This window comes from Phalacrocorax carbo, chromosome 1, assembly GCF_963921805.1.
Source record: "Phalacrocorax carbo chromosome 1, bPhaCar2.1, whole genome shotgun sequence".
In the NCBI taxonomy this organism is placed as follows: domain Eukaryota; kingdom Metazoa; phylum Chordata; class Aves; order Suliformes; family Phalacrocoracidae; genus Phalacrocorax; species Phalacrocorax carbo.
This window is the reverse complement of record NC_087513.1, coordinates 14,789,711-14,812,862: the sequence shown is the minus strand read 5'-3', so window position 1 is coordinate 14,812,862 and position 23,152 is coordinate 14,789,711. Positions and strand designations below refer to the sequence as shown.

Here is a 23,152-nt window from a genome sequence, read left to right as displayed (position 1 = left end):
GCCTTTGCTGTAGAAGGAGCATCAAATAATTTACATATATTTGCCCTTGTCTGTTGTTTACAGCATCACGGGAAAATTAGAAAGACCAACTTTATGAAGAAGCATGAAAAGGTATGTATTTTATCTTTCTAAGCTGAGCTTGACAACAGATATTTTCTTTCTACTGTACTGCTGGTTTTATAGGGGTTTTTTTGCCTCATTGTTTACTGTAGAAACAACAGAATTGTGTAAATAACAATTATTGGTGCATTTGTTTCGTATAATACACACATTTTTATTTCACTGAAATGTAACTGTAGCATAAATTTGCCTCCTAAAGCCATACTTCTGTGTATAACAAAATGTGCTTAATAAAGATAGTTGAAGCACATCATATTTGGAGGAGCCAGATATCAGAATTTCCTCAAAGATTTTAGAACAATAGGATTGTTAGTAGTTTTGAAAGACACTTTAATTCCCCGTGATGCAGTGAGGTATAAGAGCTTAAGTTTGTGTGTTGAGGCTTGGAACCTTGGCACTCTTGTCTGTTGTTTAGGATTTCATCAGACTACTCATGAACTTTTTAATGGTTACCAATAGCTAAATACTATTGATTCCAGTGAAGCTCTACCAGTTTTTACTGACAGAGGCTTGATATGCTAGGAAAAGCAAATACCTATATGTATATTTATAACTGTAACATAAAAGGAAAAATAAAATTTTAACATTTTTAATTTGTTGACTTATTTTTAAACAATTCCATAAATGAAGACCAGTGCAGACAGCCCTAAATCCCTGCCAAAACAATAATTATATCATTTTCTTCTTTATGCTACAGGCAGTGTAAATAATATGAGAAAAATTTTAATATGATACTTAGCCTAATAATCCTTTGCTTCTGATCCTGCCTATAGCCTTTTCCCTAGTTTTTCTCCTGCCCCTGCAGAAAGATGGAGTCCTTGGCTATCCAAAGACTTTTTTCCAAGTGCTCTTATTTCTGTAGGGCCACAGTTTTTACGTGTAAAAGTGTAAGTGAGCGTAATTTTACTTCAACAATGCAATGTGTTGCCCCGCTAGGTAGATATTTAAATAAATACAAGAACTCTGAAGTATCTGACTGCATGTGTCCTGTACATGTAGACCTCATGTGTGTTGCCCCTGGCTTGTGAACTCCTGAGAACTTCCAGAACTTCCATTTTTTTCAGGACTGCTACGTTCTTGAAATACCTTCATGTCTTAATTAGTTGATAAATAATTTTTAGGGGAAGGAATAATTATTGTATCTTAGATGAAAATGTTCTTCTTTCCTTGCATCCTCTGCAGGAGAGGTGTTTTGTTTTGTTTTGTTCTGTTCTTTCTTTCCAACATGGATGATGAGATGGGAAAAACTAGGGAGGTGGGAACAGCTAGGAATGCAAAAGAAATGGGGAAAATAGAGACTTGATGAAGAAATACTGAGGTCATGATCACCTTAACTATACTGTAGAGCTTGTTCTCTTGTGGCGTTATGTTAAATGGACTTGTATGTGAGTTCACTTAGTGTTCAGAAGTTCCTGCATTAGTGATAAATGGGTTTTCATTTTATTATTTTTCCTTCAGCAAGTAAATGCTACTGAGTAGGTACTAAAACAGAACAGAAGGAGGTACTAAGGAAAGAACTGTGAATAAGGGTAATGCAAGCAAATGTAAACATTTGTATATTTACATTGTCGATGCTTGTCCAACCTAAGCATTGAACTGTATTCTGAAAGCATGACTAGACATCTGTAGTTGAAGAAGCTTGGTTTGTTGTCCAACTGCAAAAAATGACTTCCATAATCAGGAAAGGCTTCTAAGACTGCAGATGATCTAATTCTTGCACCTCTTTGTGGTATTAAAAGTTAGTGTTACTTTAAAGAGAATTAGAACTTCACAATCCTAGTGAATCAAATACAGTTAACAGAAAAATATCTCTTGAGTTGACAGTGTTACATTAAACTATGATTGCATGCAAGAAACAGGAATGTGTCTTCGGGGTTAATAAATCGGAAGAGAATTTTGTGGCATTTCAAGAGTACCTTTGCTTCTAGCTACAGAGCATGGGTTCTCTGCTTATGTGTTGCTTTACGCTTTACAGGTAAGGAGCCTTTCACTCTAAGTATTGATGCCAGAAACTGATGCTGCTTGTAGGTCAGAGCACAGGCTGGTTTTGAAAGTCTTTGAGGCATGGTAGCTGTAATAGTGGGGAACAGGACTGCGGGTCCCAGGAGGATCTTGCAGACTTATATTCCTTTTACTATACTGTAACCTTTGTAAATATTTGCACAGAGATACAATCACCTGGATCTAAACTTGTATGTTTTGGTACTATGATTCTATAGTGAGGGAAACTGAAATATAGGGATAAAGGATTGCATATGTAGTGTTAAAAATAAAGGCTCATTTACTTCAGTTGGTGTGACAGCTTAAATCAATATACCTTCCCTCAGAGAAGCTTGTCTAAAGACTGATTTACAGATCAGATTCACCTAACTCCAAGTGGGTGCCTGCATCTAAGATAGTGTCTTTTTATAGACAGTGCCGAGCTAGTCGATGGACTCACTGGAGTGTAGGGTGTGATTCGTCTCATACTGAAGTAGGTTGTATATTCAGTCAGATGAATTGCACCATAAACTCTATTGATTAGATTTCTACTGGCTGTAATGGGAAGTTAGGAAACTAGTTTGGCTGTACATACCTACTTGGCAGGAAGCTAACATTAGATGAAATAAATCCTTCCTAAAAAGTTCAGGTACAGCCAGGCTAAAAATCTGTTTCTTGATTCTTAACTCTGTTCAGTCCAGAGGCTGTGGGTTTTTGATTAGAAAAAGCAAATATTGTGAATGAGGGGAAAAAAATTTCTTTATCATTCTATTGTTGTCTTGTTGATAACCACAGAATTGTGGGGCTTCTTTGCATGGTTGCCCTGGAACAACATTTTTCCAGTTTAGTGACAAGCAAGAGGTCTTCCTGGTGAAGGTACTTTCGCAAGAGTATGCTTTTTCAGATGTCAGTCTGTCAGAAGATCAGATGTGTTGGTGTGAGTTTTTTTATTGGAAAAGTGTTTGTCTAGTATATCTGCTTCAACTTCAGTCTACGATTTGTTTTGTATCAGAATGTTTAGCTTACAACTGAAGATGCTTTACTCGTATAGCAACCAGGGAAGTTCAGAAATACTTTCTGCTAAAAGAAGTGAGAAGTATACATGCTAAAAAGGTTGAAAATTCAGCCAACTGAGGTTAAGGACTTTTTTGTGCAGGTAGTTTAATCCGGGTTAAGCTTTTACTCTTTAAAAAACTCTTTTGGTTCTCATTCTTGTTTGTGAAATTTTGGAGTATGTATACATGGCTCGCAGTTGTGGCCAGTTAAACAGTGGGAACGTGATGCTGTAGATAAAAAGCACAGGCATGGGTAGCGGCAACTGGGGAAAAGTCTTTTTTGAATCATTTGATGTTTGTGTTGCCAAGGTGGAAAGATGATAGAGGACACACAGAGTTTATTTGATAGCTATAAAACTTTTTGAAGAGGTTTTCTGAATGTGGAAGGTATGTTTGTTTGGTTTTAAGTGAGATGAGGGGTCCCTTGGAGTTTTATAAATACTATTCTATGTAGTATTCTGCCGTAGCTCCTTGCAGAAGATTTGTTAAAAATCTTATTCTTTACTATGATTTGTTTGGAGGAACTTCTAAACTGTTCCTATTCATCATGGAATTTATTTCTGTCAAAGAAATAAAAATGAAGTGCTGCTTCTATAAGTTATACTATATTAGAATTAACACTTCTGCCTTTTCCAGAGGAAAGCATTTTTCTCAAGTAATTTGAAAGTTCAAAACAGTATTCTCTCTAAGCAGAGAGCTGATAATATTAAGAGCAAGAAACTTGTGAAGTAACTGTATACTAAATGCAACTTCAGGGACTACTACATGCTAATTGTGCTTGCTAGCTGCTTGCAGTGCACACATTTTAATTACTGTATGTTTGCTGACTTTTTCTGTTGATAGTAAAGAAGTCATTCCTTCACTGACGACTGTGAATGTGAACAATTAGCAAAATGGTGTGTTTAGAAGCAGAAGGGCAGGGGATTGTACAGTTCATAACTTACACTATACCTGCATTCTGACTGAAGGGGCTGTGCTAAAGTTTTGACTACATTTTCATTATTTTTCATGCTGCTATCTTTGTTAGCCAAGAGGTAGCTTTGGGGACACCTCCTGGATTAGAAAAGCTAAAACATGTATTGGAAATACCTTTTGTTTTGCTGAAGAAATGAATGGTGATGTTTTACTGATGACTAATGCCCCAGAGGTGCTGGTGGTATATTTGAGAGGTATTCTTTCCCAGAAGCATTTTGAGACAAACTTTCTTTTGAAACTCCACTTTAATCTTGGCTGCTCTGCTAGTAAGAATAAATCAATGTACACTATAAAAAAGGTAAATTGGTTGTCAAAGTAGAGAGAATGAAATACAAACTTAAAAGGAAACAAGTATTTCCTCTGTCAGAACTTTTGACAGTCTGGGTCATAAGTGAATCTCTGTAGTCCTCACAGTGCTGCCTGAGTAGTAATACTACCCAGTTCTGCCCCATGAACTATACTTCTCCTTTTTGTAAAATTGGTTATTTAAAAAATATTTAACACTGAAAAAACGGGAACTCATTTCTCTGAATTCAGTTGAATTTGATGTTACCACATACAATAACATGTAATGCCTAAAATGTCCGTCAGTGTCACCTGAGGTATGAAGAGGATATGTTTGGTGCAAAGAATGATAAGGGACAGAATAGCTCTGTAAATGCAAAGTTGAGTAAATATGCTGTGTTCTGATAACACAGTTTGTCCGTAGCTGGCAGCTAAACTCATAGGAGGTGGATGTGCTCTGGGCCCTCACAGTCAGCACTCTTTGGGCTGCATCTTGAATACTCTGTCCAGTTTCGTCCCCCCTGCAGTATAAGACACGCATCAATAAACTGGAACAAGTTCAGCAGAGAGATATCAAAATGGTGAGAGGCCGGAGTGCTTGCCCTGCAAGGGGAGGCTGAGGGAACTGCAGTTGTTCATTCAAGATGGAGAAGGGAGGCATAAAAACAGCCTGTCTTGTACCTGCAAGGAGATCACCAAGACTATGTGATACAATGGTGCATGGTGAGAGAGTGAGAAACAAAGAGTGTAAGCTGAAATGAGATGTTCATACTGGTTATAAGGAAAATATTTTTCCTTATGAGGACAGTCAGGCAGTGACACTGATTTCCCAGAGAGGTGGTGTCCTGGTTTCACCTGGGATAGAGTTAATTTTGTTTTATTTTATTTTTCTTCCCTAATAGCTGGTATAGTGCTGTGTTTTGAATTTAGTATGAGAATAACGTTGGTAACACTGATATTCTAGTGGTTGCTAAGTAGTGCTTACACTAGTCAAGGACTTTTCAGCTTCTCATGCCCTGCCAGTGAGAAGCTGGGAGGGGGCACAGCCGGGACAGGTGACCCCAACTGGCCAAAGGGATATTCCATACCATATGACACCATGTTCAGCATATAAAGTAGGGGGAGTTGGCTGGGGGGGGCAGCAACTGTTCCTTGGGGGCTAGCTAGGCATCAGTCAGCAGGTAGTGAGCAACTGCATCATGCATCACTTATTTTGTATATTATTATCATCGTGCCTTCTTTTTCTGTCCTCCTAAACTGTCTTTATTTCAACCCATTAATTTTACTTTGCCCCCCCCCCCCCCCCCAAATTCTCTCCCCATCCCACTAAGCGAACAGCTGTATGGTGTTTAGCTGCCTGCCAGGTTAAACCACAACAGGTGGTACAGTCTTTGTCCTTGTAGGTTTCCAAGACTGGACTGGTAAAGTCCTGAGCAGCCTGGTCTGCCCTTCTAGCTGATCCTGCTCTGAGTAGGAGAGGTTTGACTACAGACCTCCTTAGGTCCCTTCCAGCTGGAATTATCCTATAATTGAGTGTATTTTAAGAAAGTAAAAATAAAAAGGTCTTTCCTATGTAAAAGAGTAAGTTGAAGTTTTCTCATTTCTAATTTCCTGATCAAAAATGTTTTCTTTGGTTTGGTATCAAAATGGTAACATTTTCATTGTGGTATAAAGGAAGCAAAAGAGAAAATGAAAACTAAAAAGGTAAAATCAGACAAAAATATAAAAAACTCAGCAATTTTGTAGGGAAAGAAAATGAGTAGTTAATACATTTTATTCCTGCAGCGGTAGTTGATAAAATTTTTTAGGAAAATTGATTTTAGAAAGTGAAATTCATAGAAGAGCTGAGGTGGCCAAGGACCTCTGGTCTAGTCCAACCCCCCTGCTCAAGCAGGGTCACCTTGTGAAGGTTCCTTAGGGCTGTGCCCAGTTGGGTTTTGACTATCTCCAAGGATGGAGACTCCACAAGCTGCCTTGGGCAGTAAGTTGTAGTGTTTAATCGACCTCAGGGTTAAGAAAATTTTTTTTCCCTATGTTTAAATATAATTTTCTGTATTACAATTGGTGCCCATTGCCAAGTTATTCTACTCATCTTCTAGACCACAAGGCTGTTTAGAGTAGCTTAGTATGGTATTTAAGATGAGGAACTCTTGTTATGACTTTGCATCTCTCTCCAAGGAGGAGAAAAGGCTTTGGCTAAAATGATTCAGAGAAAGTGGATACGTTGACACTTTAGCAGAATATTCTTTTTTAAATGCTTTTTCAAAATGCAAATGCTAGTAAAGTATTTGTCTTCAGTAAGCAAAACACACAAAAATATACTCAGAAGTTTGATGGTTTAATAGATTTGTAAAAACTGTTCTGTTATGTGCAGTTCTTTGTAGGTGATCACGGATTATAGACTTGACTGTAGACAATAGAATAAATCTCAGCCTTTAGATATTTTTCACTAACTAGAAATTCTGTGTGCTTTTAAGAAGCCTAACTTGTCTTACCATTGATAAACTGAAGAAAACTGCACCTTGAGAATGCCATAAAATGTAGTCTTTCCCCTTTAATCCTTAGATTGGGCAAGGTAATTTAATAGGATAAATCTATAAATCTAGTGACAGGAAATTTGGCATCAGATCCTCTGTTATAGCTCAAAAATGTTCTTATTTATTGTGCAGTTTGAACTCTCACCATGTTAAATAGAGCTCTGTGTCTGTATCTTTATGCTGATCAACAAGCATGTATTCAGTGTTTTCCATAATATGTAAGTAGGCTGTATAAAAGACTGCTTTTAAAAGAATTACAGTGCCTCCCCAGAGATCAAAAAGATGTGAGAATAACATCTTGTGGTAATACAGGAAAGATCTATTGGACTGAAGAGTCTTGTTTCTGTTGCAGACCAGCAATCACCTCCTTGGGCCAAAGCCATTTCCCCTGGACAGATTGTTAGCAATATTATACAGTATTGTGGACAACAGAGTTACTGCAACTGCAAATATATTTTCCCAGGTGAGTGTGTACTTAACTTTCTTTATTTCCTTTTTACTCTCTGGAGTCTTCAAAAGGTTTTACATGGTTTTTTGTCAGTCATCATTCTAATTAAATGTAATGAGAAAACAACCACAACAGTAATTTAAGTTGAAGGCTCCAAGTAATATTCATCTGTATTACTAGCTCTGAATTCAAGACTTTATCTGTGTAATGGTCTGAAACCTTCTAATAGCTAACTTTAGATCCTGAACTGTGATCTGTGTTGACTAGTTCCTTGGCTTCTCATTGAAGTCTGTTAGCCTGTTTGCATTTCAAGTTAAGTGTATAAATATTCACTGTCCTATGGCCAAAATGAGTCACCTTGTAATGCATGTTACAAAAATGTACTGTTGAAGAAGGAGCAGAGGGAAGAATGAGGTGTATGCAGGTGAAAGGTGTTTGCTGTGATACATGTATCTTAAGGATAATTTTTTACATTTGGACCAACTTTTAACAGCCTTGCAGAGGAGAGTCAGTATCCCATTTCACTAGATGGCAGCGTAACTACAGAGTTGAATGGAATTTAAGTAAATCTAGAGTTTCCTCTGGAGCTCTCGGTTTGTCAAATGTAAATACCTATTCTGTATAAGCAGAGAGTTTTCTGCTGTCAACTTGATTCTTAGATCTTTCATGTCCACCTTAGAAGATCTCAATTTCTTTTCTGCTTTCCAGTGGGCTTAACTTATAGAAATATTTTCTACCTTTCCTTGTTAGGTCTCAAATTTAACCAAGGGTTATTTAAATCCGATGTCTGCATTCATGTAAAGTTCTAGGAAACATATGCTCAAGATAGGTAAACAATTTTGCTACTGCTTTAATTATCACTGTTCACACAAGCTTCTGGCAAACTTTGTAGAATAACTAACCATATATATATATACACATATTTTAAAATCAGGCAGTAGAGAAGCTAGAGAATTGTAGACTTCATTCAAGCAGTGGTATGTGAAAATCTTTAATAGTGGTGGGGACCCAGGTGTTTTATAGATGTAGTAGGTAGGTTAGTCCTTCACAGAATGTTTTCTCTCAAGTTCTTTTAGTTAAAGGTTATTATATGATCTGAAGGCGTGAGAAATTATTACAACCTCAAAAATCTGTTAATACAAGCATTTACTTTTTTCTAATGAAATGAGTGAGTTTTCAGCTTACAATCTGCACCCCTTGAGAGGTCAATGGATTAGCTTTCAGAGGTGCTCCGGAAGTGGCTGAAAAAACCCCAAGTTTAGACACGTTTATGCATCCTGTACTTGTTTCTTGCCTTCTGTCACCTCATGGCACCTCAGGAGTTCACTGTGCTTTCAGAAGGAAACCTAACTTTGTGAATATTTCAAAGGTACGTGAATGCCATATGAAAGGACACCAAATGTTGTTGAAGCGAACAGTTTCTTTGGATGATGGCTGCAGCCTTGTAGCTACTTAGAGCAACTTCGGAGTACAAAGAACACAGGGACCTTAGTGTTCATAAAAATGCATAAATTTGGTCAGCTATACCTATTCAATTTTTCATTCCCCTGGCTAGTGTCAGATATAGCCTGAGATAATTGTTTTTTTATGAATGTTGTGTTGATTCTTTAATTCACAGTACTGTGAAGTCTGTCAATCAAATCTGTCAGTCCAGGTATTGGTCACACCTCTTTCCTTACAGGATGCTGGTTTTGTGTTTTGCTCTGGGTAGTGCATTTTTTGATTTAAGACACAAAGTGTTGGAGCTGAAACTCAGAATACTGAGGCAAAAGGCAGTTGTCTTGTTTAATGGTATTAGTTTATCTACAATGATTGATCTAGGTTTAGTTCAGTAAGAAGTGGGGTCTTTTGAGATTGATACAGAAGCTCAGAAGAAAATAAGGTACAATCCAAGTAATGTTCAGATTTGTTTCACTTGTGCTGTAAATCTACTGACAATCCATCACATAGGTACTTCTTGTTTTAAGCCTTTCTGCCTGCCTTTCTTCAAGCATTTGAAGACGGTGTCACTGATCTTTCAACAAAATTTCATATTTAAGATGGAAAGAGTGCAACCATATGCCTTTAAGACATAAAATGAAAGAACAGGCAAGAAGTAAAACAATCGATTATCCAACTGCAGCTATGAAATTTAGAGCTTTGCCTGAACTTTTCCAGTCTCAAGGAGCAAACTCCAGTTTAATTTATGCAAGTGATGTGAAAGGGAATGATGATGAAAAGACTGAGAGGACTGTGTAATAAAATTTGTGTGTAGGATGTTAGCTGTATATTCCCTTATTTTTGGCTATCAAAAACATCTTGGTATACTTAAGACATGAATGTGTTATATATATGTAACAGTGTTTTACAGTAATTATTCAAAATTAATATTGCTGCATATTTAACATGCATTCCAGATGAAAGAACAAATGTCCAGAGCACAGTTAAGCAGTACTAAAGACATAGTTTGTACATGGACTGTAATTCCCCCTTAGACTAAATTGCAGAATGAAAAAAATCAAATAAATGCTTCGTCCTAATTTAGAGTGTACGCTAGATGGCAGTGTTGTCAAAGAAGAGCTGTAATACCTTATTTTTTCTGATTATATGCAGATTAAGCTATAAAGATACAAAAGATTGTATTAAACCTTAACTGGCTTAGGGCAGAGAAATTGAAATTAAATCATAACAATTATAAGAAAATAAAATTTTATAATTCAAAAATATTTTTAATTATTAAAACAATTTTTGCATTAAATTTTAACTTTTAAATTCTTGGAAAGTCTAAGGTAAAGTAACATAAAATACAACAGAACTTAAAATAGATTTTGCAAGTAGTTTAATCTAGGCATAATATTTAATTGTTTTTTTCTTGAATGGTTTAAAACAATTTATATTCCACTGATTTTTGCCATTAGTTATTCTGTAAATACATTTTTCAAATAAAGTAAATATTTAGGAGCTGGGTTATCCTTAGCAGTATCGATACAATTTACTGTTAGATACCACAAGCTTTCATTTTCTTGTTTGTGTGTACAGCATGGAAATCGTTCCTGAATTGTGCAGAAGTTTAAAATGTTTTAAATCAAATATTTGGCTTCTAACTAATTCAACATTAATTTTATGTGCTCTTTAATTTGTAAACTGAAAGGTTGTACGTGAACTAAATACTTATTAATTCTCCCCATGTACTGTCAGAAAACAGCATGCCTTGGCATTAAAGTTGATGAGCAGTCTCAGTCAAGATTCAAGAAGGACTAGCAGCTGCTTTGAGATCTGTCATGTTGCTGATTTCACAATGTTTCTTATTGCTTCTTGTTTCTGTGCATAATTTCTATTCACAGGAAAATTCTGGTTATTAGCTTTTCAAAACTGAAACTTCTATGCTAATAAGCAGCAAAATTTCAATTTTCTGTTTAATGCTAGGGTTTATTGAAAATGTAGCGTTTTTACTGAATAGAATTTCAACTTAAAATTTGAATCTTAATCTAACTTTTGCCTTTTAATGTTAATTAATCCTCAAAATGGTCTTATACTTTCTTCAAACAAAATTTAATGTGTTCCTTGCAGAAGTGTGATCTTTGCAATTGGTATAAGACTTAAGTTTTTTCTGCTGTAACTTCTTGCTGTAATTGAGTTACATAAGAAAGAATTGGGCTCATGCATTTTGTTTTTCCTCACTAACTTGTCAGGGGAGTAGCACCCGGGGAAAAAACTAAACCTGCAAATTTCCACTTCTGCAAATGAAAATTGTTTGGGTTACCCCTTAAAAGTTGAAATTTCTCTTGGTTTTATGCTATTTTTAAATAAAGTTTTCACACATCTGGTGAGGATTGTTTGAGAGGAAGTTAAAGTAAGGTTGCCTTTTAAAATTATTTTTAGACTAATGGTGTTAGTACTTATGTGAATATAGGTCTACATTCCCTTGAAGTTTTCAGTGCTCCTTTTCCTCCAGAATATTCACCATTTTTCTTAGTAGGTCTAATTTGTCATGATACTGTTTTTTAACACATTGCGTGTTACTGTAACATGTCACTGAATCTGTTTGAATTTATGTGCTTGGTTTTTAAACCAGGAGATAGTGGAGGTTAAAGCATTACTGATTTCTGCAACCATTTCAGAGGACAAGATATTTAAATTATTTTCTTCAGATGCATTTTTATGTAATAATTTAACAGATTGAAGATGATATTGCCACCACCGCTGGGCAGTTATGTTCTGTGCCTGAGACAGAACTCTCACAGTTGATGTTCTGGTTTGATATATGGCTAGCTGGAGCATGTGGCTGAAGTATTTTAAAAGATAAAGCATATTTTTAACAATAAAAAAATGCAAATGTACTTTCACACAGTGCTACTCTGGCGTGTGCGGTCTGCGTCCTACAACAACAGATAAGTCATAGGGTTTCCTTACCTAGATACAGCAATTGATGCTTTTTCAGTCATAGGGAACAACCAGGAGCATGAGATGTGTGCACAGAGACCCTCTGTGCAGCATATGAAATGTGCATTGTGTCCAAGTGCAGTTATTACAGAATGGAAGGGTACAAAGAAACTTGACAATGCCTACTGCAAGTGTGTTTTGAAAGGTTCTGAGAATTTACTCGGTTCTGGTTTGTAGAAGAGTAGTATTTCATGTTAGATTTCCCACATTTAGACAGATTATTCTCTTTATAAAAATGTGCCTTAGTATTGGTCACAGGAGTAAATTTATGCACAAAACATTGTGCAAGAATTATGAGCATTGATTTAAATTAAATCAGCTCCTTCTATGTTGAAGGGGGCAAAGGCTGTTAATTTCATATCACAACCAGCAGACAAATAGATATTTTTGTTGTTATGGTTGTGGTTTACAAGCCAAAACTAACCAATACGTTTTCCTCTACCAAAATTTTTCTATTACTTCTTCAAATCAATTCAGTTCTCCTAACCATCTTTCATTTTCTAGACATTTTATCTTGCTTCTGCTTTCTTGTGAAATATGCTTTTCCTAAAAAGGACTGACTAGACCTGCTTGTAGTTTTGAGCTGTGATGTTATATGTATTAGGTAAAATGGAAACAAACCCTTTGCCTTGCATACTTTCACTTATTTTATTCCTGTTAATACATCCCTGAACGTTTGGAAAGATGTCTATGCAGAGAGCGGTGATAACTTCTCAGAATACGCTAATAGCTGAAAATTACTGAAGAGGTAACTGATCAGTAACTTCAGTTCTGTTTGCATTTTCACTCTAATGCATTAAAGTTAGACTGTTAGGTCATCTTAAAACTTTAAGTTTGGTCTCTACTTACATTCAGAACCAGGTTTGGTTTTACTGTTACTCATATTCAGCAAAGACTTTCAGGTAGTTGTATAGTTAGGATTCACTTGTGATTACGGTGCATTTGGAAATAGGTTTCTACAAAGGCTGTTTATCTCTGTGGGTACATGGTGACGCATCAGATATCTTACACATCATAGTCTGCATTTAATTTATTAAACAGTTTTTATCATGTCTGATACTGGATCTAAGAAAAGCATCTGAATTTGCCTAAGAGTACCACAAATTCCTAAAACGAATGTACTTATAAATGTGTAAGAATTTGGAATGAAGGTTAAAAATCTTAAAATTTTCTGATCTGGCAAAACAATAAACAGCAATGCGAATTGTTGGCCACAGAGCAAGAGCTTTTTATCTGAAGTTAGAATAAGTCTGCGGTTACGAGATTTAGAGTAGTGCGTTAAGTGCCAATATGATATGGGCCTATTAGAAATACACAGAAACACTGATGTACATAGCATGCTCCCAGCTGGAGGGAGCCACAGGAATGTAATTTCCTTTAATTAATGGCGGGAGAGGGGGAAGTGCCCTTTCCTGGAGTGTAAAAATCTGAGAGGTTTGTTTCCTTTTTGTCTTGCTTCTTGTCTGCTTTACATGGCTAGATTAAGGAATAGCTAGTATTATATATGTAAACTTGTACAGTTTATGGCAATCTCCCTGCAAGATTTCTTTGTCCCTGTTGTGTTAGAAGTATATTTCATACCTTGCTTTTTCAGATGAGAATTTGATATTTAAACTGCCCTTTTTTTGTAAATTGCCAACTATGGTGAAATTCTGATTGCAAGGCTGGAAAGATGTCTGGTTTTTTTATCGACTTACTTGATGAAGGGTTTGCTTTTATTATGGGATAGCCTTCCTGGACACCTGATACCCACATCACTATTGTAAACTAACTGTTAGTGCATTATGTTGGATTCCCTTGATGTAGCAAGACTGATAAAGAGGAATACTGTCAACTTACTAGTTTTTTCAAATGGAGAACACTGTAATTGCTTCTACAAACTCAGATTATGTTAATGTTTGAAAATACTAAGTTTTCCATTCTACACTTGACGACCTTGGCAGAATGAGAGTTATTAATTTTTGCTAGATCAGCTCTTCCTGTATTGTGTTCCAGCTTTCCTTGCTGTTGTGGGGACTGCTCATAGAAACATTTTTACATCTGGCCTGACTAGGGTGTTGAACGCTAATAGAATACTCTCCATTGAAAAATGATCTGGTAGGTGAGCTTCCCGAGAAAAAGGTCTGTTTAAAAATGTGTGTTGTGCTACACTATTCCCTAAGAGGCCTTGTTACAGAGCAGAACAAAGATGAGTGGGAGCTGTTTTTATTTTAGAATGTGTGAAAAATAGAGAACATGTTCTTGTACTGGTTGTATGTCCATAAGTAGATTTTTTTTTTTGTCATTAGAATTTTTGAAAGGAAGTAAAATGCTGGAAACATTAAAGTTCCTGCTGATTCTGCTTTTTCTTCTCTGAAACCACTTTTCTTTTGCTTCCCATTTACTATGGAAGTTCCGAAGTGTTGTGTGTATCTTTTTTTCTGGATAACCAGGTAGAGTCAGTGCTAAAATTTTACCTGAAATAATTGAGAAGTTTGTAGCACACATTAGCTACATGTGTGGGATGACTTCTTGGTAGAATATATTTCTATCCTGTTGTCAGATGAGCTCAGCATTCAGAACTTCGTGATTTAAGTTTATAAGTTTATATTGCAGTGAGATTTCTTGTTGTCTTGTTGAATGTTTTAAAAAAAGTTTTTTTAATCTCATAGTTAATATTGAAAACTGATTCAAGACATGATTACAGTATATAATATATCTGAATTTGGAGTGTCTTACTTTGCTTTATACACCTATTAGGCAGTACTGAGCAGCAGCACCTCAAAATTAGGTGCAGATTCAAATAGTTGTATACAAAATGTTTATATACTTGAATAATTTTTGATATTGTTAAAATGTTGAATTATTAAGTAGTGAACATTCAGAAGCGAGATGATTGTAAAAGTTAGTGTCTCTTGAAGTTGATTGTGTATGTAGATTTTCTTAAATTTTGTTTCTGGGATATAAACAAAGATACTCTCATGTATTTCCCTATTTTTATAACTTCTTGAGTTCTAGACTTAAATTACAAGAGGGGATGTCATCAGCCTCTGCTTCTGCCCTACTGATTTAATCTGCAAATGACAGTTTGCATTTCACTGTCCTCCTTTGTTTCAGAGGAAAGTGCATAAAATTGCACAGCTTAATCCAGTCTGGCCACAGGAGTTGTCATCCCCAGAACGGTCCTGCTATAAATTCTTGCCAGGGGAAGCATTTACTTTTACACACACAAACAAACAACCCACCCCCCCCCCCACCCCACCCCCCCCAAAAAAAAAAGGGCAAACAACCCCACAACCAAAAAAACCAAACACCAACAGAAACCCCCACCACCAACTAGATGGAAACGGGCTTAAAAGCTTTTTTTCTTTTTTTTTTTTCTGTTTTCTTTTTTCTCTATGAGAGCTATTGAGATTTATGGTACACCTCTCTAGTCTGCCAGAAGACCTTTGCTTCATAGCATCCCAAAGACAGGAATGACCAAATATAAACCACAGACTCTGGGGTTATCTCATTACTGGTCCAAATAAACTTCCCCTCCTTTTCCAGTGCGAGTGAAAATACATAGACACATCTTGCCAGCACAGAATATTTGTTAGTCTTTTAGAATGTCATGTACAGTATTCTAATATAATTTGTATATTCTTACAGGTTTATTGTCCAAATGGGTATTCCATGTAACCCTTTGATCCTGTGACTTCATGGTTGTCCACACTTAAAAGACTTCTTCAGTTGTTAGAAGAGCTTTCTTAGCATTGGCAGATTTGTAGCTGCATTTTTTGGGGATAAGTGTATATTATTACTGTTGTATTTGATCCTAACACTTATATTGTTTTATAGGTGTATTATGCATCAGACATGCTTTATTTTGCTGGATCTGTCTATTGATTAGAAAGCTCAGTAATCTATTGATCAGTACTCTTGTTGATTTTCAGTAGGTTTGGGAAGATGGTGATAAGAGGTAATAAATAACTTATTTTCTCATTTTCTGTTACTGGTCACTGGTCTAATCTGGCAGAAGTTCATGAGCTGAAATGGGAACTTAATGTGATGCACAGCATGGTGACATAGGTTAGCACTTTAGCACTTTAGCACTGACTACAGCAGCTTGAGAGAGCCTGCTGTTAAGCAAAAGGAAAGGAGAAAACATTACTTCTAAGCAAATAGCTGACTGAATTTTTTTTTGTAATGTCTCAGCATGGCTGTGAATAAAAATAAGTGTTCTTCGTTCAAGTAGTATTTTCTAATTAAAATTGTGAATAAACTAAAACGATTGATTCCTTCTAGTTTTAGATTATACAGAAAAGATCTTTTAGAAGAACTAATTATGTTTGAGCTATGTTATGTTGTTTGACCTAGTTTGATCTTGTTTTCATTTTGGGGGGTATATTGTTAATGCAGGTTTACAGTCTCTTGGGAGGGTTTCTTAATCAAATTCTATCCTATTTGAATTCTTTCTTTTCAGTAATTTAAGGTAGAAAATTTATCTTATTTCTGCAAAGAGCTTCTAGTAATAGTGTCCAGCTTGACACTTAATCTATGTCTTAAAAACACTTAATGTATTTAAGGAGGCAAATTATTGTGAATTATTGAAAACCAATTTTATGGAAGAAATTTTGGTTATGACAAGGGGAGGGCTGTTGGGACCAAGGACTTCGGATGAGATTGAGTTTATCAGGAAGATAAAGGGAATTCCTAAATTAGTTCTGTCTTTTATCTAGAAAAATTGACTCATTTCAAAACTTTCTTGCTATTTAATCTTAGTTTTTTGTTTCAGTAGCACCTCCCTAAGAATTTGCAGATTCATGTAAACCAGTAAGTAGCTATATGTTAAGGCTTTCCAAAATTGATTTACAATAAATTTGTACTTTTCAAATAAAATAAAAAATGTGATTTTGAGGTAGGTATGCAGGTTTGCTACAGTAGTGATGAAGAGTTTTATATACTCTGTGAATCTGTTAATAACTTTCACAAACAGTTCTTGTGGCCCTGTGAACTTAATGTTATATATTTCTTTGTGCCCTTCATGTCTTGGATTGCATGCTGCATAACATAGGGGATGTGTTGCATCAACCAACAGTTTAACTTCTCTCGGCACGTTATTTTTAAACAGTATTTGAAGCTTCAGATTTTAACTTATCTATGAAAATGTCTTAGTGTATAAAAGTAAATATGAATACATGAAAGATGAAACAGAATTTCCCCCCTTCAAACTCTGCCCTTTCCATCCCTTTATTTTCATACTTACTTAGAAATTGGTTTCATGTACTCAACGGAAGGAACATCATTTAATACTCCAGGAAGAAATTCACACCGTGTTTACATCAAGCAGTTGCAGCTGAAGCTTGTTAGTGATTGCCTCCCAGATAAAAAAAAAAATAAAATCTTCAGTGTGGTACATGAACTCCTATTGTTTGGAGATAAATAATCGGCTCATCCCCTCTTTAGGGAAGAACAAAGAATATAATAGTACATCTGGTTCATCTGTTAAGACAGCAAAGATTAATTAAGCAAGTACTGCACAACCTCTCTTGATAACGTATATATCTAAAAACAGCCTGTATATGATAAGTTTTTTAATCACTTTGCTTTAACCATTTAGTGTAGGCACATAATCTATTCCAGAATCACCAGCTGCTCACAGATATAAGTTAGAACACAATACGAAGATAAGGTAAGTCGGAGAATTAGGGTAGAGTTCATTAGTTTTCTTGCAAAGCTCTTGATTTAAGATGATATGACTAGGAAGATATAAGACTATAAGGAACCTGTTGAGCCCCCAGGTGACATCATTAACACTCTTCATAAATTTTATCTGTCTCTTTCTTAAAAAGAACTTTGCTTGTTTCTCTGACAATTTGGGTCACAACCTGTCTGGGGGAATGAACCATGTCTCTATTGAGTATTTTTGTATGGAATGTATGGATTGTATTTCACTGCTTCAGTGAAATACAATTTCAAAACTAGAACTAGCCCTTGTGGTCAAATAGATAAATTGAGTGTCTCCATTTCTTCACTTCCCTGGTGGCTAGAACTAGTGTCTAATTCCAGGTTTAAGGCTACCCAGGGCCAATTTTACCTGCTTTACCTTTTGCTGCCATTGTCTTTTAGCCTAAATAGTTTTACTTGCTCCTTGGTGTTGACTTCAGCAGAGTTGCAAGGACACAGGTATCCTGTCAAGATCTTAATTTTGCAAACCTTCACTTATTTAATATGTCTCTTACATCCCTGCACATACAGTAATGAACATAATTGCAACTTCAGTTATAGTATGAAATATGCTTCAGAATCACTGGTCAAAGAGTTGGCTGTAATTTTATGTTCTTGTTACTGTTACGCTCTTCGGACTGGTTCTGACATGGTCCCTGTCCTCTTCTCCCTGCCTAATGTGCTCTTACATCTCCCTGTCTAGATTAGGTTCTTTTTAGGTACTTACACCCCACCTGTCACTTCAATATGTATGATTTTTCTGTATCACATGTGAAATAGATTTGCAGCATTGTATCTGTACCAGGGACGCCTTCCAGTTTTTGATGAGGTTGGAAAATACTGAGGGTGTGTACATGTATGATGTTAGGGCACAAGGTGGCAAAATGGTGCATTAAAGAATATGTTTGATCACTTCGGTGAACACTTGTATTGTTTCTGCCCTGCCAGCTGCAGTCAGTTCTAGCTACTTTCTACTTGACATCCCTCTGCCCCCAAAGACCCTCTGCTGCTTTCTGTGTTCATTTGATAGGGGATAGTGGGGCTTGCCACAGTGTCTTGGATTAAAGAAGCAGCTGCATTACAGTTAATTTGAAAGAGAGGATTTCAAAATGTGAAGTTTGTTGACAAAAGAATGCCTCTTGATAGTTGAGGAATAGTTAAGGATTGACGTAGTCTCTCTTCTCCATCTATGGAAATGAAACTGGAGAATATTTGGGGGGAGCAGTGTGGAAAATTGGTAGGAGGGTATAGGTAAATCTCACTTATGAAAAGTTTGTTCTTAGTAAACATTGCAAATATTGCTTATTTAAAATTGAAGAGTGACAGAAGAAGCTGAAACAAATCCTACAGTAGCTCAGACTTGGAAAAGCATGATTCAGAAAAGTAGTTTTTTAGAAAAAATCCCTGTGATTTGGCTAATCAAGAGGTGAATCTGCCATTAAATTGATTATTATTATTTAAAGGCTGAAAATAGTGCTGAATATCTGAAGGTGCATTAGGTGCTGTACAAGGTGCTGCAGAGAACATCATCCCAGGCACCCTGATGTAGACATGAGCATCTAAAACCACTCTGTTTATGAAAAGTTTTAAAATCTATATGAGGGTACAGTGAACCGTGTCCTGATGTACTGATTTTGCTCCATCAACTAGAAATGGAGTCAAGACAGCCTTAGATGGAAATATCTGCATTGCAGCTATCTAAAGCTATTCTATCCTGAAGGACTAAAAAGTGTTTTCTCGGTAATTATTCTTCATATTGACCAAAAGGTGTTGTCTCAGTAGTTATACTGAATTGCTTGTAAAACAAACAGAAAAACCCACCAATCAGATATCCCTTCTTGGATGGTCATATTCCTTGTCAAAACATTTGCATAGTAGAGGAAACAATTGAGTTATACACCTTCCAATTCATTCCTCCTGCAGATTAAGTTGGCCAGTTATGCTGCATTGTATACTGGGGAAGAGCATGCCCAGGGTTGTGTTGTGTGGCTGGCAAGCTGGTGTTGGCCTTCCCATCCCTTTTTGCTGGACTGCTTTTGACATATTCCTGAGAAAAAGTGCTAGAACCCTGACTTTTCAATGACAAGGTTTTTCTGATAGAAACTTATTTTACAGAATTCTGTGATGATCTGTCATTTTACAACCTTGAAATTGCAATGTGAACCAGACGTCTTTGAACTGTATTTCAATAACAGCAACTACAGAACAGCTCTCTGTCTTGTGGAAAATGCTGAGAGTAATCTTTTTCCATGTGAGAAAGCCAAATATATCAAGAAAGGTGGAATCTTCTACCTCTGTTGTTCTGAAATATGAAGAGGCAAGGTATGACCTCCATAAGTGGAATTCATAGGAGAATTTTTTAAAAAATGAAAGGCCATTCAGTTATTTAAATGTCAGGAAGTGTTTTAGAGGTAGAATTTTTAAAATATGACTTAGCTTATACAGTGTGGATTTTTGGGTGCAGCTTAACAACTGAAATTAAAATTGAGGTATTTGAAGACAGTTATAGCTCAGCTGAGCAGATGTTGATCTGTAAGTGTGTTTCATTAGCATGTGTGGGGCAACTTAAACTTCATTCGGATGAACATCCATTACCCTGCTGTTATCCATGTAGAGGAATATCTTTAAGAAAACAAATCCCAGTATAAAAAAAAAAACAAACAACCAAACAACCCTGTATTTTAATCTTCAAATTATAATCTTGTTTTCTAACTGATATTTATTTCTTAATATGATTTTATATATATATATAAAAGGCACAGATAGAGAAGATGAAGATCCAAGTTCATTTAGTTTAATAATTGAAGAGTGTTGGATATGTTGTAGACCACCTGTGACCTAAATAAAATGAACAAGAGGACGTTCCATGTTCTAGATATCTAGGCAAGAAATATGAAAGAGAACATCAAAAGGTGAACTAACGAGTCATATATGTTAAGAAACTTTGCTATATTTGATACAGAGGGTAAACAGATTGACTTAAGAGTTTACCACACAGGCATGAGAAGAAAACTGAAGATTGTTGTTTGAAAATGACCTTTTCCAGCCTTTTTTATTGATTACTAGCATATGGCCTAGGAAGACTTTTTGAAACAGATAATTTCTAGCATGGAGTGGCCTCTAATGGGTGTATAACACTGGTGTAGAGAAAAGCTTTTTAATAATTTGTGAGACTGTAGGCATGGTGAAAGACGCTAGACTGACAGTCTAGAAGACTGGGAGACTGAAGTAATCTGTTCTGATTCACTGAACAGGTATAGCAGGGATGTCAGTGGCATAAACTCTCTCTATTGCTTTTTAATTGTATCCTGAAAAATCTATCTTTTGTTTTTAGCTGACTGCCTGTTAGTTACTGGTGGCAGAGGATTGCCATTTACCTTCATCCTGGATACTTAGCTCTTACAAATGAGCTTTTGACATAGCTACGCTTTTTGGTTAGATTATCGACTTGTATCATAAAACGCAATGGGCTATCAGTAGTAGCAAAGGGGGAAGGATGGCTAACTGGGAACATGTAGTGACCGACTAACTGGAGCTGTTGCATGGTAGACTGGTCTGCCAGCCAACGCGTGCTTGGCCTGCCTTTTTCCTTCTCTCCTGGACAAAGCAGAAAGCATTGAGACCTCGCTGTTTTTAACCTTGTGGTAGGCATTTCATGGGACCAGCCTGTGGAGTGCTATTTTGACTGCTTAATTTAGCATGTTTTCTGTGCAGCTGTGACCAGAACCAGACCACTTCTTAATGACTGGGAGAAATAGAGGTACAGGTGGAGAGTTAGCATGGCAGTATATCGTCAGCAGAAAAGAAACCGCTGTTTATCGTTTCTATGATTAGATTAGGCTATTGGTTTGAGTAGATATTATTCTCATCTCCCATATCAACAACAGCCCAAATTTTAATTCTACTCAGTGTCTGGAATTCACTTCAGTGAGCCAGGCTGCCCTCCGACGAGAGCTTTTGTAACTTTACATTGTGCTTAGGTGCTGGGGATAGCTCGGTGTGTTGGAGGGGTCAGGAAGAAAGGTAGCAAACAAGATAGGAATCATCAGTATGGTAGGAGGTAAAAAATACTGCTTGAAGTCTTGATTTAATTTTCTTGTTAGTGAAAGTGTTTATGCAGATGCTAAAAAATACAAATACAAAGAAAAAAGGTTAATTATCTGTACTCTGGATACCAAAGGTGTTTCAGACTGCCCAAAGTTGATGGTGTCTAAAACCTGCAAAAAAAAGAGCCAAACGTAAGAATGAGTAATGTAAACAATTTGAATTTATTAGGCACTTACGCTTATCATATTTTTAATAAGCTATAGTGCTGGTCTCTAGTGCAGCTAATTTTATTTTTTCTGTGGTTGACATGAACAAAGGAGAGATTTGAACCAGATGTTTTATTAAAAAAAAAACCAAACAAAAACAACACAAAAACCTACACATATCCGTGAAAAGTCAGAATAAGTGGTAAATTCAAGCTGGCATGCGTAAGTGGAAAGTTTTAGTGGAATGCCCCACTGCTTGAGCTACCGAAAATTATAGTGGACAAAGCATTCAGACATAAACTGGAGGAAGGAATTCTGTATTGGAGGGAGGAGAGTGAAGATGACTTAATCGATGTTTTCCATCTCTTAATTTCTCTGATCTCACATGGTATAAAATGACAAAATACGACTGATGGTACACTAGTGAAACGTAATTTATGTAAATTTACTTTAGAATAAGCATTAACCTTGATCCTTACTTCAGTTCTGTATTAAGCCTTGCCTTTGATACAGTAATCTTAATTAAAACTGAATATTTCATGGTTTAACTCTCTCTGCCTCATGAATGGAACAATACTCTTATCTGTATTACCTATAAAAGTGCTATCCATATAAAGTATCTGCTGCATCAGATGATAGGCTTGCTTAAGGTCATATTCATATGAATAAAAATACTGAAATACAGGGGTTTAGTTTGTTTGAAAATAATTAACTCTTATTTTACAACCAAATGTTAAAAAGCTAGTTAAACAACTTTTCCTGCATGTTGAATTAGGAAATGTTGAGCTAATAAATACCGTATTCTTCTGGAAAAAAAACCCAACAAAAAAACCTGCACGAATGCAGAAAAAATAAGTATTGGCAGATGTGTGTGAAGTGTGTCATCATGTAACTGTCAATCACTGTCATCTTCATAATACTTTTAACTGGATTTGATTAGACAGTAAGAGAAAAGCTGCTCATTTTGATGTTAAATCCTAATGTGTTTTAAATAGGAAGAGGCAGGAATTGGAAGCAAGGGGCATAAAAGTTTGTCCATGTATTCTTCATCTTCTGGGTTTTTAGTTTGTTTGTTTTTCAATGTTTATTTGTTTTGTAGTGGTGTTAGAACAAACAAGGCCTGTTCTGGATAAATACTGGAACTAGCTCTATGTCTCAGACACATGCTCATGTGCATACATGCAAGACATCATTAATATAGGGGTACTCTGTGGTTGAAGTCACTGACACAGTACGGGCATTTTTGGGTTGCCCACTACTTAGAAATGGAGACATTTGGAAAATGATGCTTTCCAACTTCTGAAAAGATGTGCAAGTATTTGTTTTAGTTATTTTGTAGTACTTTTAAATTTTTTTGTGTCTTTAGACTGTTTAATATGTAATCATAGT

At 36.1% G+C, this 23,152-nt stretch overlaps 1 protein-coding gene across 8 annotated transcripts in view; it reads left to right on the top strand.

The window, feature by feature from the left end:
* Positions 1-23,152, top strand: part of ORC5 (origin recognition complex subunit 5) — a 93,697-nt gene that overhangs the window by 27,455 nt on the left and 43,090 nt on the right. For all 8 annotated transcript variants that reach the window (XM_064444580.1, XM_064444570.1, XM_064444562.1 and 5 more), the window contains exons 12-13: positions 64-111; positions 7,305-7,415. In XM_064444580.1, coding sequence (XP_064300650.1) covers positions 64-111; positions 7,305-7,415 — 159 coding nt within the window. The remainder of the gene's footprint in view (positions 1-63; positions 112-7,304; positions 7,416-23,152) is intronic.